A 15,237-nucleotide genomic window follows, 5' to 3' on the forward strand; every position below is an offset into this window, starting at 1 on the left:
CCCCGCAGGCAGCAGGAGGTGCCCGCTCATTAGCCGATTAACACTTTAATTAAGCGCCATGTCAACGCTAAGTATCTGGGTACCTTCAGGGCACCTGCTGGCAGGGTGTAACCGGACTCAGCCCGTGCTACGGGTCACTCCCGAGCTCCAGCCAGAGGCTTTGAAAACCCCAAGCTTGATTTTGGGTTACACATCAACCATCTGAGGAAAACGGCCCTGCCCCAACACCCTCACAGTCCCTGACCCGGTGCCCAGGAGGGATTTACACTCTCACGGGGTATGGCCAAACTTCCCCCACCCTCCACCCCTTCCATAACACCACAAAAACCTGACACACCAAACTGGAGAGACAGAGATGTATTTGTGGTGATGTTGCATATTTAAGACAACTTTACATAATGGTTCTGACAGAGTTTTGGCATCCTCCCGTGTGTGGCCCTTCTCCCCCCACATTTCTCCTCTGCCCCAAAGCACCCCAGGCACAAGTGGGTGCAGGACAGGGGGGCTGAGTGCCAGCAGGTACCTGCCCTCACACACAGAGGTCTCAGTCCCCTCCATTTTACAGTACACATCTTGCAACACCCACATCCTTGAATTTGGAGACTGGGAGTGTCAGACCTGCTGGGTGGAGAGAAGTGGGACATGGGAGAAAAGTTAGGATGGCACAGATCCATGGAGACAGCAAAACCCCACCAGCTCCTGAGACCCTGCTTTGAGCAGAGGGTTGGGCCAGATGGGCTCCACATTGTCCCAGCTGTGAAGTGTCTTCCCAGGGTGAAACCAAATCCAGACTTCTCCAGGCAGCATCAGTCTTGGAGAGAAGAATGTTGGAGGCAATCCCACAGACATCCTGGGGACACTGCAGAGAAGGGGATGCTCCACTACAACCCTTCCCAAGAGGCAGTTGTGCCTCTTCCCTCTGGAGCAGTGGGAAGCAGAAACAGCAGAGGATGGGGCTGGCCGGACCTCATCTCACCACTTTGCTTTTTGCCCAGGGAAGCACAGCAGGTCCTGAAAGCTTCTACCAACGGGGGAAGAAAAGAAAAGGTCATGTCAAGGAGCTGTGGCACAGGGCAGCCCTCCAGGCACAGCTCATCTGCAGCAGGACATTGGCCCTGTGGATGATACTTTGGCAGGGGATCAGGGCGTCCTTTTGCTGAAATGGAGACAGAAGTGGCAGGTCCACAGCACGGCTTGTTGGACCTGAACCACACACTGAGCACTCCCTGCTAGCATCGCACAGCACGCCAGGCTCCAGACATTTGGCATAGTTGGGCAGCTGCCCCACAACCTGCCCCAAGGCCAACAGGTTACAGGTCCCCAGCAGCCCTCAGCAGGAAATGGGCAAACGGCAAAACAATAATAATAATAAAAAAGGATGTAAACGACCCAGCACCCTGTCCTGTAGCACCAGGACACCCAAGGGAACACGGTATATTACAGTCTGAGGGGAAATGGAGACACAGGGACTTCCCGGCCAATGCGGGGTCTTGTCTCTATTGCACTTTGCATCATATATATTTCTATATATATATTTATAAAAATACAAACTAAAGGGCTGGGGTGGAAAGGATGAGATGTAAACCCCAGGACAGCAGCAGCTGCATGCACACAGCAGGTTTTGACCCATTCTGCTTCTGCCTATCCCCAGGCCCTCATCAGCCCACCAGGGCAGCAGCCAGCAACAATGGCCCATCCTGCCAAGTTCTAGTCCAGGGCTGGGTAGGATGCTGAGCTGGTCCAGAGCCTGCACACCCACCAGCCATCCCTCCCTCTCACATCACCCTTTCCTGAAGCCCCAAGGCCTGGAGTAGCAAACACAGAGCTTTTCCTAGGTGTCTGCCGTGCCCCCACAGGGATGGGCACTCCAGCACGCTCTCCCTGGCCAGCAAGGGCTCATTCCTGCAGAGATGGGTAAGACCCACCTCATGCCTTTCCCTCTGCCCAAAATTCCCCACAGGAGAAGGGTTTCCCCTGCCTGGAAGTTCCCATTTTCTCTTCCTCGAGTGACTACGGTGCAAATGGCACAGGGTGATGTGGTCCAGAGACACCCCCCAGATCAGAAACGGAGGATGCTCCCTGCTCCCAAGGCTGCCCTCCGGCTGCTCCTGCTACCTCAGCCGCCCGTCAGGTTTGACGGGCCCCAGTTCTGATTTGGGGTCTGGGGAGAGGGAGCTCCAGGAGGTTTTGCTGCAGGTCTCCAGGGAAGCGCAGGCAGAGGGGCTGCTGACACAGACGTTCGCTGCGGACCAGAAGGTGCCGATGGCAGCATCCGCCCAGTCCTGCAGCTCCTTGCCCGCCAGCCGTGCCTTCTGCGCCGCATCCTGCTCGGCCGCCTCAGAGCGCGGCAGGTTGAGGATCCCGCCCAGGCCCTGGAAGTTCTGGTCCATGTACTCGTTGTGGGGGGGGCCACCATGCAGCCAGTTGCTGTCGTCTGGGAAGGACAGGGAAAGAAAAGAGAGGGGATGAGCAGTGCAGCAACATTTTGGCACCCTGCAGGTCCGACCCCCAACTCCAGCTGGGGCATAGCACCCATCCCTATGCAACCCCAGCTGCCCTCCAGCACAAGGAAAAAGACACCGCTGGAGGAAGGATCTGACTGACATGGGCCAACGGGCCCTCCACAGCTGCCAAGAGGATAGCCCAGAATAAGGATTCACATGGACAAGGGGCACCAGTAGAAAACTGGCTCCAGCCTGGTCATCAGCTGCAGCCCAGGGGCCAAACACTTTGGGCTGCCCACAGGAACACCCTCTCATCCAGCCCCAAACTCCAGAGCATCCTCACCTTTCCTGAGAGGCTGCTTGCGGTTGAAGGTCTGAGGCACCACCAGGAACTGGTTCTCCCCCAGAGGCTCCCAGAACTGGAGCAGGCGGATGGTCCAGATGCCAGGGCGCAGGGGGTGGTTGAGGGGGGGCTTGTACTGGGTGAACTCTGCCTCAGCATCCACCGTGATGTCGTAGGAGGCGGCAATGACATAGGTGGGGTCAATCCACACCACCGTGGCTGTCAGGTTGGGGCCCCGTGACCACTTCTGCATGGCCACTGGCTCATCAAAAGGCCCCATCAAGCCTCCAAAATTGCGGAAGAGTCTTTCCTTGGGGTCCCACTCTGTGCCCACCTGGAGGGACAGGAAACACAAGCAGTGGGATACTGGGCAAGGAGACACTATCAACTGAGGTTCTGTGTTTCACCTCCCCAAAACAGAGAACACATAAACCTTGGCAACCAAAGCAATGGACACTCCATGGATCACATGCCAGCACTAATTCAGCTGTGCAAGGCCTCCTGCAGCTGCAGGCACTGGACCTCACTTGCCTCTGAAAGATCGCCTGAAGGCCTGTTCACCAACGATCAGCTCCTCACAAATAAACCAAACTCCCAGATAAAGGTTTGTTCTCAGACACAATGGCAGCTGTGTCCTTTCTGTCCTCATGGCATGCAGGTGGGGCAGAGGAGGAATGGCAGCACAGTGTGGGAAAGCCAGGGAGAAAAGTGCCGCATTTACCTCTAGGTTTTGCAAGCGGTTTGCCTGCCCTCCATGACCTGACAGCTTCAGAGCTCCTTGGGGCATCATCCACACCTCCAAGGATTCTGTCCGCCCAGTTGCCAAATTTTGCACTTCCTGCATCACCAGGTAACCCTGGAAATGGTCGTCATAGAAATATAAGTGCACACTGGAAGGGAAGCCTCGAGGCTCAAATCTGGAGATACAGACAGAGAGGTTGCACATTTGAGCATAAGCATACTTCCAGCACAAGATAAAGGCCTCCATTTGGAGCCTGGGTTGAGACCACAGAAAAAACCCTACCTGCAGAGCTTGTCAGCCTTGGCTGCCGGCGTGGATGAGGCTTTGTGGAGCCCCAGCCTGGAGAAGGCTGTGTAGAAGGTGAGGGTGACATCAGTGAGACCACTGAGCCCATCAACACGGTCGTAGACGTTTTCCCAGTAGGCTTTGAGGGCCGGGGTGTTGGCGGGGTAGCTGCCGTAGAGGTGCGTGTCCAGAATCTCCAGCACCTCCTGATTCACAGTCGACTCAAACTTGCGGGCGAAGAAAGTGGGTCTGGAGAGTTGCTGGAAGAGCACAGGCATTTCTAACAATGTTGGCCGCACCCACTCTGCCCTCCCACTCCAGCAGGATCCATCCTACCCACTCTGAAGGCATGGGCTAAGGAGCAGCACAGCCACCCTGAATGTGGGATCCTCTATGACAAGAACAGTGGGAGCACACCAACAGTTACTGGTAATGCAGATGGGTCCCAATCTCTCCCACCACCTCCCTGTTTCTGTGCCCAGAACCAGCCACGTGTCATCCAGCTCCTTTGCTGCAATTTCTACTCTGATGGGCCCCCACCCACCAGAGCCACTGCTGAGCCCTGCATTAGCTCTGGCCAAGTGGCACAGCCTGTAGGAACAGTGTCTTGGGCTCTACAAGCCTGGAACTGCTGGAAAATCCTGCCACAACTGCTCTTTTCAGGGCTGGCTCTATCTCCCTCAAGCCTCCTGTGTTCAGTCTGCATCTCCATGCACTGAAAGCATAGGAGATGTTTTGTCACAAGGCATTTTGACCTGCCAAAGAAACAGCACTCTGAATGGGTTTTCCTAAAAAGGTATTTCTCTCAAGTGATATATTTGCAGGGAAAGAGCAGGAAAACAGGAGAGAAAATCTGGGAATAGGAGCAATGCTGCAAGCAGAAACCTGGCTTCACAGCAGGACAGGACAGTCAGGATAATCCCACTGCCTGTTTACAGACACATCTACACTGAGCCCCACTGGGGAACCGGATCATGCTCCAGTCTCTTGTGGGGACATGCACAGCAGCCGGCTCTGCAGCCTGGGGTGCTCACAGGACAGCTGAGAGAGAAGAGGACAGGGAGGAGGGGAAAGAGCAGGAAGAGAAAGGAGGATCTTTTTCACCTGTAGCCGAAGGAAGTCCTGGGGTTTGAAGTCATTTGGGGAGCACCCGCACCAGTCGACTATGTGTTTATATTGGCACTTACAGCCCAGCTTCCGGTTCCAGTTGGTCACTCGGAGGTTGTTATCCACCAGCGTCTCACAGGCGTGGCTGTTCTCCAGGACCGTGTGGAAGAAGGACTGCAAGGCACAAAAGGGGCAGGGCACCCAGTGGCATGGAGGACACGTGGTTAATGGAGACCCACACTCATAGAGAAGAAGGACAGACCTCAACTGCCACTGAACAGAAACTTCCCCATTCCCAGCAGAGGGCAACACTTAAGGGACCAGGCTTGCAGCAGTCCTCATCTGGCCCAGAGGGTGACTGGACCTAAAGCTGGGTTGTATGTAAACATGACCTCTGACCTCTCTGCTCCTCTCTTCCCTTTCATACCTAACTCTGAAAAAGGGGAGGCACAAAACTGCCTGAGCAGAACCAGCCACACCCTTTGCAGGTACCCAGAGCAGGGATGAAGTGGTAAAGATATGTTAAGCATAGTAGGAAGAAAAATCTGTCCTGTGGCCCACAGGCAGCACCCACCTCAGCTGGCAGGAGTGTGTAGGTGTAGAACTGGCGCAGCTGGGACACCAGCTGGTCCTCAGCATAGACCACATATTCCACAAAGCTGCGTGTCAGCGAGAACCAGTCAGAGCCCCCGTCCACCACGATGCCCTCGGGGATGTGGCGTTCGCCCAGTCGCCACATGTGTGAGTCACACTCGTGGAACAAGCGGTCCAGGCCCTGCTTCTTGATAAACCTGGGCATGGGGATGAGGAGTTAGGAGTGTCAACCACCTTGCTAAGTGCAGATGCAGAACATCCCCTCCCTGCCACAGCCGTTTCATTTTTTTTTTCTGAAATCCCTCATTTTCTGTTCCTCCAGTTCAGCTCTGCCTCTAGCTGAGATTACCTGGCATTGTCTCGACCATGTGACTTCAGGAAGTTCTTATCTCGGTATTTGGACAGGAACATCACCAGTTCATCATTGGTCCTGAGGTGGAAATCAGGAATCATTACTGCTGCTGGGGTGAAGCAGCCCAGTAAACATTCATTCTGCAAGAGCCACTAGACACAAGGTACCCAAAGCTGCTGACTCAAAACCTTGTTCCACCACTGGGCAGACAAAGACACAGCATCTCTGCTATGTCTTGTGCTTCACATGCATATTCTTCTGCAATACCCAGACCACAGGACAGAATAGCTTCAGAGGTACTTGCTGGGTTCCTCTGCATACATGGGTCCAGCCTGGCCCCAAAACATCATCACCAGCATATGGATGCAATCTCCAACCCCATCTCCCTCAGCTCCCTGCTCCTCCCTGCCCCTCCCAAGGCTTCTGCAGCATCAGAAGCCCCAACACCTCCAGCCCCCTCCCAGTAAGACACTCACCTTGTAGGGTAATCAGTGGCACTCAGGTTGATGAAGAAGTCCCAGGGCCACTCAGACAGTTCCAGCAGGTCCTTCATGCTACGCAGGTACATCTTCAGCAAGCTGGCACCTCCCCAGATGGTCACCATGCGCCAGGGTGTCACACGGATGTTGGGGTAGTGCCTGGCCAGCTCCACAGCCTCGCGATGGAGGTAGCTGGAGCGCTGCCAGGGAACATGGCCCACCCTCAGCAAGGAGCTCATCCTCCCAGGGCCATTTTCCTTGCCACCAGCCCGGAGTCAGCCCTTGCAGCAGCCTCCACAAGAAGAGAAGCATCAAAAAGGGCAGGGGGGATAGATCCTGCTTCCGTGGGATTGTAGAAGTAGCGGCAGAGGGTCACAGCTCCACAGCAGCAAGGACTAACCCTATCCAGCCATTTTCCCCACTCACCACCACCCGTGCTTCAGCTCTGCTCCCTCTCCCTGGGACCGATGGAGCACTGTTAGCACCCACTCCCTCACCCCTGCCACACACCTTGTCAACGTGGATGTAGAAGAAGTGCTGCTGGTGGTACACAGCCTTGATGAGCCGCTTCAGCTGGCGGATGGCCCTGCCATGCACCACCAGCATGTAGGCAATGCGCACGGGCTTGCTGGGGGGCCCCTGCTGCAGCCGGCTTTCGTCCCACTGGATCACAGGGCTGACCTTGCCTGCACGGGGAGGGAGAGGGGTGTCAGCCACCCCCATTCTTGGTATCTGCTACCTGGAGCTCCTGAGCAAGGCAGGGGACAGCAGGGAAGCACTCAGCCTTGGGCAAACCCCAGACTGGCTGCAGTGCCAGGGCATGGTGGCACATGCAGCCCCTTGTGTTACACTGATGGGGGGTTTTGGGAAGGGGGTGTCCTCCTCTGGTGCTGCAAAACAGAAAATGCAGCTGGGCCTGGCTCTGACCCCTGCAAAACTGCAGAATGGGATGAAGAGCTCAATTTAAGAAGGCTGGCATAACTTTGACTGGATTACAGAGGCAGTGGTAATCTGGGAATCAGTGACAGACTGAGGCCGCTGTTTGCCAGGTGGGACAGTTTGGTGACATAAAGCAGGCGGCCTACCAGCCTCCCTGGGATATTCCTGATGCCCAGGATGACCAGGAGCACTCCAGCAGGACTCACCTGAGAGCTGGCAGTGGCGAGGCACGGACTGGGGCATGAGGCTGCCAGCCAGGTGCAGACAGACCGCGTTGGCAATCTCCTGTTGGCACTGTTTGCTGCTGGCCCGGGCCAGCGCCGACAGGGCGTCTTTGCCCGTGATTTCGCACTTGGGGGTGAAACTGTTCTCAGTGGGCTGGGGAGCCCCCTCCACGCTGCCCGTGTCGCCCTGCTGGAAGATGGCCAGCTGAGCCTCCCCACGCAGCTCCGTCAGGTTCCTGTGGCTGGAGGAATCCAGCATGGCCGGCAGTCTCCACCCTGGTTTGTGCCTGGCTGTGACGGCTCTCACCACCTTGGACACCATGGCCCCGGGGCTGTCCAGCCGGCCCCGCCATCGGCCATGCCTCCGGCCGGCACTGCTCCGGCGCCCAGCAGAGCTGTCCGAGTCCTTGGAGCCATCGCTGCTCTCGGGAAGCCCAGCTTTTTTCTGCCGCTCCTGTGGCAGGTTCATGTGGATGCAGAAGAGAGGACAGACAGCATTACCTTGGGTCTGCTTCTCCCTAGATCTGTCAGCATGCTCCTCAGAGCATCTCTTCGCAGTCCCCACAGAGCTCAATGGCGCAGCATGACAGCTGCTCCAGGAGCAACCCCTGTGCAGCACAGGACATTACACAGCCCCTTCACCACCCAAAAACCTCGGGCTAAGACCCAACAGCAGCCCCCTGCCTATGCCCCCATCATGAGGACACCCAGACAGTCTCACTCTCTGTGGCTGGGGTCACGGCAGACTAAAGGGACACAGTGGGTTGTGTCTGCACCAGCCACCCTCTGAAGTCTGCCCACCTGCAGGGACATCCCTGATGCTGGAGATGAGCACTGGGCTGTACTGGCTATTTCATTGTGAGGTTATTGGACCAACTCTTCCCTACCATGACCATGCTGTGAGCACAACCCAGCACAGCCAGAGTCCCAGGCGGCCACAGCTGTGCTCTCTAGGCTGAAAGCACTGAATGGAAATAGACCTAGGCCCTGGCTCCCCATGCTGGGCTGGGGCAGGCACTGCCATCACCACCTTTCCTAGAAATCCAGTCACAAACCCTCCTGTGGACCCAAGCAGATGTGTAAAGGGAACACTTAATTACACTTCCTTACCTCTGCTAGGCTGGCTGAACAGCAGAGATAGTCAGCCTTGGGGAGAGCAGGGAGCTGGGAAGTTTGGATGCCACTCTCATGGGAAAGAACTTTCCCAGTGAGTGTAAAAGTGATGTCAGGGCCATGTGCCCCAGCCCACCACAGGCACTCCTGGATGACAGACAAGCAGCTGCCTGCTCCAGCCCAGCCTCCCAGGGCTGTCTCACAGCACCCCCAAACTCTGACTGCTCAGGGGCTGTGCCAGGCACCACAGGGAGCTGTAAGGAAGAACCAGGAGTATTCCTGAGCAGTGGCATCTCACAAGGATGGACAGATGCCTCACAAGGACAGCAGGACTGAACTAGCCCCTGGCATAAGACTCCCCGAGGGTGTAGCTGCTGGGAAGGTCACAGCCAGGAGAAAGCACGGAGTGAAAAGGCTGGAAAGCATTTGATGTGATCTGCCCATTTCAGAGTCCCCAGACTACCCACGTTGTGCTGGCATGGCCATGGCCAAACCAGTGCTGAAATCCCAAAAGGTTGGTTTGCGGGGATCAGCCAAGCCTGCTTCCACCCAGACAGGTGTCACAGGCAGCCCAAGACACGCAGTGAACCCTTCATTAGTCACCATCAGGACCATCTGTTCCAGAGCTGTAAACCTGTTTTCCCCACAGAGCATCACAGGAGACGGCAGCTGGAAGGCCACAAATGAGGAGACAGTATCTTCCATGTTCCTACAAGACGAGACTTGCTGATCCCACTCACATCCTGCACTCCCCAACACACCTGACTCTGGGGACACCCCCTGTTTAACACCCACCCGTGGTTACAGTCCTGCTCATCCCTCTGGAAGAAGCCCTGTTCCCAGCTCAGGAGCATGCCTAGCTGCCTTTCCCAGTAGGGAAGTTGTTAGAAGTATTGCCAGCCCTTCTGGAGCTGCCAGCCAAGGAACTCAAGGCCAGGGTTCCCACACACCACAGCAGAATGATCCCTCCACCCCAGCCTGGCAGGGAATGGCTCTGGCCACATTGTTCTGCTGTATTTAAGACCTCTGTGGGACAGCCAGTGAGGATCCTCATCCCCTCCTTCTGACACACAGATGCCTCCAGGCACCAGCCAGCGCTCACTTAAGAGTCACAGAATCATTTAAGTTAGAAAGACTTGCTAAGATCATCCAACTGTTAAACCCCTGTCAAGGCCACCACTAAAACATGTCCCCAGGCACCACATCTACACATCTTTTAGATACTTCCAGAGTCTGTGACTCCACCAGTTCCTCATCCAGCCTGTTCAAGGGCTTTACAGCCCTTTTGGTGACCAAGTTTTCACTAATATCCAACCTAAACTGCCCCTGGTATAACTTGAGCCATTTCTTCTTGCCCTGTTGCTTGTTACCAGAGAGACTTGTCCTCTTCTGCCTCCCTATGTGAGACTGCCACCCCAGAGTGACACAGCACCATGGGGCATGTATCTACCTGCACGCCATCCCCTGCACAGGTCCCACTGTGCCACTGGAGGAGCAGAGCTAACAGCACCTGGTTGCTGCAGGATTCCCTCTCTGGCTTCTGACTCTGGTTTCTGCCACATACCAGCACTTATCAGGCAAAACCAGCACCAAAATGTTCCAAAGTCATCAGAGGAATCCCCAGTTAAAATGGCTGGAGTAAGTCCTCTGAAAACAAACTCTTTGGCAGGAAAAGTAACTATCAACTAATCTTCTCCAGAAGAAAAGACACTTCATAGGAAACTTCTCTTGTGGCCACAGCACACAGAGAACATCAACACACAAGTCCCAGAGAGGTGCCACCTCCTGCCTGGACAAAGACAGGAGACCAAGTGGCTAAAACACTGCAGTGACAGATCCTCTTCTCCACTCACAAGGAAACTTTGTGGTTTGAGTTTTACTGGTGCCAGCTCCACCATGGACTAAGAGCTTGAGGAAGCTGATGTGCTCATACAGGAGCTGTGGGTATCACAGTGACAGAGGCAGGATCGCTCTGGTCTCTCAGGCTCCCACTTGTGTGGGGAGAAACTGATGCTGACCACAGCAGGAACAGGAATTTCCTCTCTCATCCACCAATCTGGATAAGGATTGTGTTGTTTGATCGTGGTGAAATAAGATTAATTTGGTTTCCAGGAGGAAAACAGTGCTGACTTGGGCAGATAGAGACAGATCCAAATACTCCTGGTCTGTGCTCCATAAAGCATTAGCTTGGTAAAAGAGGGCACCTTGCAGGACCCCAAAATCGGTCTTGGGAGCAGAACTGATAGATCCAAGAAGCACAGCCAGCTTCACAGCTCTTCCAGGACTCCAGTGACTCTTTCTTTCTCCACAGCCAGTCACAGACCATTCACAGTGGGGATGAGCTGCATCCATTAGTGGGAAGGAGCTATTTACTATGGCAATTAAGAAATCCCAAACTTCCATGAATCCTTTCAGGCCTGCAAGGCCAGACTCTGCTGGGACTGTTCCTCTGGCTTTACCAGAAATGCCATTAGGGAAATGGTGTCTCCTCTAGGTCTGGCCAAAATCAGATGGCAGGACAGCACAGAAACCAAGAGCTTTGCATTTTATAATGGACTTTTCCCAGCTTGCTAATGGGTTCAGGCTGTCCACAAAGTTAACGATGGTTCTTTTCTTCTCCAAAGAGGCTTGTCAGTTTGCAGGACTGCTGGTGGTGAACCAACTCCTCTCCAGGAAAAGGGACCCATGGCCAAACCTCTTCAGCTGCCCAGCTCAGTTTTGGGATGAGACATGGGGAAGCCAGACAAGGACCGAGGTACAATGAGCCAACCCAGGAGGCTGCGAAGGGCAGGAGCAGAGAACAGCAGACAAACAGTGCAGGATGGTACAGAGGGAAGGAGAAGCTGGGATGGGTGAAGTAACTTGATCAAGGTCACAGAACAGGCAGAGAAGCAGCTGGGCACTCCTTGGTGCCAGACCAATCTGCTCTCACACTTCCAGTGCCTCCAGATCACAATCCTCTCCTTGCCACATTCATTCCCTGGTTCTGTGTTGGTGATGGGCATATGGCAGCACATAAGGGTGCTCATGGCCATTCCCTGTGGCCCAGGAGGAGGCCCAAGGCTGGGAATTCACCTGCTGAATGAGTGGTGTCACTCTAGAGACATTCCCCACTGCAAGGGGCTGCCCCATTCCCCTTCTCACCTCTTTGCTCTCAAGGAAAGTCCTCTAGACCTGCTGACCATGGGATCACCCCCCACACCAGGGAGGCAATACAAGGCTTCAGCCACTGGTCCACACAGACATAGCAGACCTGGACACAGTCTGGGCAGTTCCCAACAAATAAACAAATCCAAATAAACAACCCACAGGTGGAAACCTTGTTTGAAGGTGGCAGCAATGTGCTTCATCAGCCTGGGTTCTCTTTGATACCTTCTCTGTGTCTCACCTTGGGCAAACTCCTGCACCAGACCATGCCTCAGCTTCCCCACAATCACAAGAAAGAAGTGATGCATTTGGCCACAGTAGGGTGTTCTAGTATAAAGACATCAGCGACTCCACAGGAATACCTCTCACCACAACAGCTACACAGGAGCTGACACAAACCTGCCAGCTCTCTGAACTCCATGTTTTCTGGTTTGGGTGCCCCTGATGCCAGTTTCCCACAACATCCCCCAAACCACAAGTGCAACAAGCCGCTTACAAGCCCCACTCTACGCCAGACCCAAAACAAACCCCCTGTGCCACAAGCTCTCCTTCTCAGCTGCTGTGACCCTGCAGGTCCCCCAGGAAACACCCCGCTAGCCATGGAGCACCAGCACCTCCAGCAGCCGGAGGCTGCAGGGCCCTCCACCCCAGGAACCGAACCGTGGGGCTGGCCTTGCCAACCCACCGCGCCACCCCTTTGTCCCCGCCGCAGCTCCCGAGCGAGGGGACACTCGCTACCCCCAGGGCTGTCCCTGCCACCAGAGCCCCTTCCAGCACCCACCGCCCTCCCACGGCCCCCAGGCCCTCAGCCCACCTCCAGCCCCCCAGGCCTCCCCGGTCTGCCGCGACACGCTCAGCCCCTCACGGCGCCCTCAGCGCTTTCACCGCCCTCCCCCAGCGCGGCCCCCTCCCCTCCACCGGCCGCCCCCCGCCCTCCCGGGCACACCTCGGCCAGGCCCTCCTCGTCAAGGCCGGCGGAGCTCCAGAGGACGAGCCCCTGGAGCAGGAGGATGGCGAGGGCCGTCGCGGCCGCCAGCCGGTACCGCCGCACCAGCTTCCGCGCCCGGCCGCCCGCCGCCATGGCCGCGCCGGCCGCCATGGCCCCGCCAGCCGCGCATGCGCGGGACCGGGGCGGGCGGGGCGGGGACAGCGGCGGGGGCGGGGCCTGAGGACGGAGCGGGAAATGAGTGAATGTTTATTAGTGTGTGCAAATGAGAGCGTGATGGGTGTTTGTTACTGTGTGCAAATGAGAGTGAAGTGTGTTAATGTGTGCAAATGAGAGTGAAGGGAAGTGTGTTAATGTGTGCAAATGAGAGCGTGAATGGGTGTTTGTTAATGTGTGCAAATGAGAGAGTGAAGGGAAGTGTGTTACTGTGTGCAAATGAGAGCGTGATGGGTGTTTGTTAATGTGTGCAAATGAGAGTGAAGGGAAGTGTGTTAATGTGTGCAAATGAGAGCGTGATGGGTGTTTGTTAATGTGTGCAAATGAGAGAGTGAAGGGAAGTGTGTTAATGTGTGCAAATGAGAGCGTGAATGGGTGTTTGTTAATGTGTGCAAATGAGAGTGAAGGGAAGTGTGTTAATGTGTGCAAATGAGAGCGTGATGGGTGTTTGTTAATGTGTGCAAATGAGAGTGAATGGAAGTGTATTAATGTGTGCAAATGAGAGTGAATGGAAGTGTATTAATGTGTGCAAATGAGAGTGAAGGGAAGTGTGTTAATGTGTGCAAATGAGAGCGTGATGGGTGTTTGTTAATGTGTGCAAATGAGAGTGAATGGAAGTGTGTTAATGTGTGCAAATGAGAGCGTGATGGGTGTTTGTTAATGTGTGCAAATGAGAGTGAAGGGAAGTGTGTTAATGTGTGCAAATGAGAGCGTGATGGGTGTTTGTTAATGTGTGCAAATGAGAGTGAAGGGAAGTGTGTTAATGTGTGCAAATGAGAGTGAATGGATGTGTGTTAATGTGTGCAAATGAGAGCGTGATGGGTGTTTGTTAATGTGTGCAAATGAGAGTGTGATGGGTGTTTGTTAATGTGTGCAAATGAGAGTGAAGGGAAGTGTGTTAATGTGTGCAAATGAGAGAGTGAATGATGTGTTTGTTAATGTGTGTAAATGAGAGAGTGAATGGATGTGTTTATTAATGTGTGCAAATGAGAGCGTGAATGGGTGTTTGTTAATGTGTGTAAATGAGAGTGAATGGATGTGTGTTAGTGTGCAAATGAGAGAGTGAATGGATGTGTTTATTAATGTATGCAAATGAGAGAGTGAATGGGTGTTTGTTAATGTGTGTAAATGAGAGAGTGAATGGATGTGTGTTAGTGTGCAAATGAGAGACTGAATGGATGTGTTTATTAATGTGTACAAATGAGAGCGTGAATGGGTGTTTGTTAATGTGTGTAAATGAGAGAGTGAATGGATGTGTGTTAATGTGTGCAAATGAGAGACTGAATGGATGTGTTTATTAATGTGTGCAAATGAGAGAGTGAATGGATGTGTTTATTAATGTGTGCAAATGAGAAAGTGAATGGGTGTATGTTAATGTGTGCAAATGAGAGAGTGAATGGATGTGTTTGTTAATGTGTGCAAATGAGAGAGTGAATGGATGTTTATTAATTCATTCAAATGAGAGACTGAATGATGTGTTTATTAATGTATGCAAATGAGAGAGTGAATGGATGTTTGTTAATGTCTGTAAATGAGAGTGAATGGATGTGTTTATTAACGTGTGCAAATGTGAGAGTGAATGGATGTGTTTGTTAATGTGTGCAAATGAGAGAGAATTATTGTGTTTATTAATGTGTCCAAATCAGAGAGTGAATTAATGTGTTTATTAATGTGTGTAAATAAAAGAGTGAATAAATGTGAGTGAATTAATGTGTGCAAATGTGACAGTGAATGAATGTGAGTGTGAGCAAATTAATGTCAGTAAATGTGAGAGTGAATGAATGTGTGAGCGTGTAAGTAAATGTGATTGTTAATGAGTGTGAGCATGTAAGTGAATGTGAGTGTGAATGAATGTGAGTGTGAGTGAATGTGAGACAATGTGAGTGTGAATGAGGGAGTGAGTGTGAGTGAACATGTGGGGGACTGTGAGTGACGTGAGCGTGCACCGGGGTGCACATCTGTTTGTGTGTGGCACTGCTGTGTGTGCCTGTGCCACTGGTGTCAGCCCCCCTGCCATGGCAGGGACACCTGCCACCACCCCAGCTTCCTCCCAACCCTGCCCAGCCTGGCCTTGGACACGTCCAGGGATGGGGCAGCCACAGTTTCTCTGGACACCGTGTGCCAGGGCTTCCCACCCTCCCAGAGAGCAATTCTTCTCCATATCCCATCTAACGCTGCCCTCTGGCACTGTGAAACCATTCCCCTTGTCCTGGCACTCCTGGCCCTTGTTCTAAGTCACCCTCCAGCTCTCTTGGACCCCCTTTAGGCACTGAGGGGCCTTTGGGGGCTCTGAGGTCTCCTTGGAG

General features: G+C 53.8%; 1 protein-coding gene across 1 annotated transcript; it reads right to left on the minus strand.

The window, feature by feature from the left end:
* Positions 1-342: 342 nt before the first annotated feature.
* On the minus strand, positions 343-12,886 carry XYLT2 (xylosyltransferase 2). Its single transcript, XM_021554794.3, has 11 exons — positions 12,716-12,886; positions 7,492-7,963; positions 6,857-7,032; positions 6,344-6,546; positions 5,865-5,945; positions 5,496-5,712; positions 4,919-5,095; positions 3,812-4,074; positions 3,509-3,704; positions 2,788-3,121; positions 343-2,434 (listed from the first exon to the last, which is right to left on the minus strand). The coding sequence occupies exons 1-11, from the start codon at positions 12,866-12,868 to the stop codon at positions 2,112-2,114; spliced, it is 2,595 nt and encodes an 864-aa protein (XP_021410469.3). The 5' UTR covers positions 12,869-12,886; the 3' UTR covers positions 343-2,111.
* Positions 12,887-15,237: the final 2,351 nt, after the last annotated feature.

Source organism: Lonchura striata, chromosome 18 (genome assembly GCF_050655825.1).
Source record: "Lonchura striata isolate lonStrDom1 chromosome 18, ASM5065582v1, whole genome shotgun sequence".
NCBI lineage: Eukaryota > Metazoa > Chordata > Aves > Passeriformes > Estrildidae > Lonchura > Lonchura striata.

What these genes read in the sequence shown, in the direction of transcription:
- XYLT2 (XM_021554794.3), bottom strand. Translation starts at nt 12,868, where the DNA reads ATGGCGGCCGGCGCGGCCATGGCGGCGGGCGGCCGGGCGCGGAAGCTG. An exon ending in GCCACTGATTACCCTACAAG is followed by an intron (nt 5,946 to 6,343) that starts GTGAGTGTCTTA and finishes TTTCCACCTCAG; the next exon opens with GACCAATGATGAACTGGTGA. An exon ending in ACACACTCCTGCCAGCTGAG is followed by an intron (nt 5,096 to 5,495) that starts GTGGGTGCTGCC and finishes TGTGCCTTGCAG; the next exon opens with TCCTTCTTCCACACGGTCCT.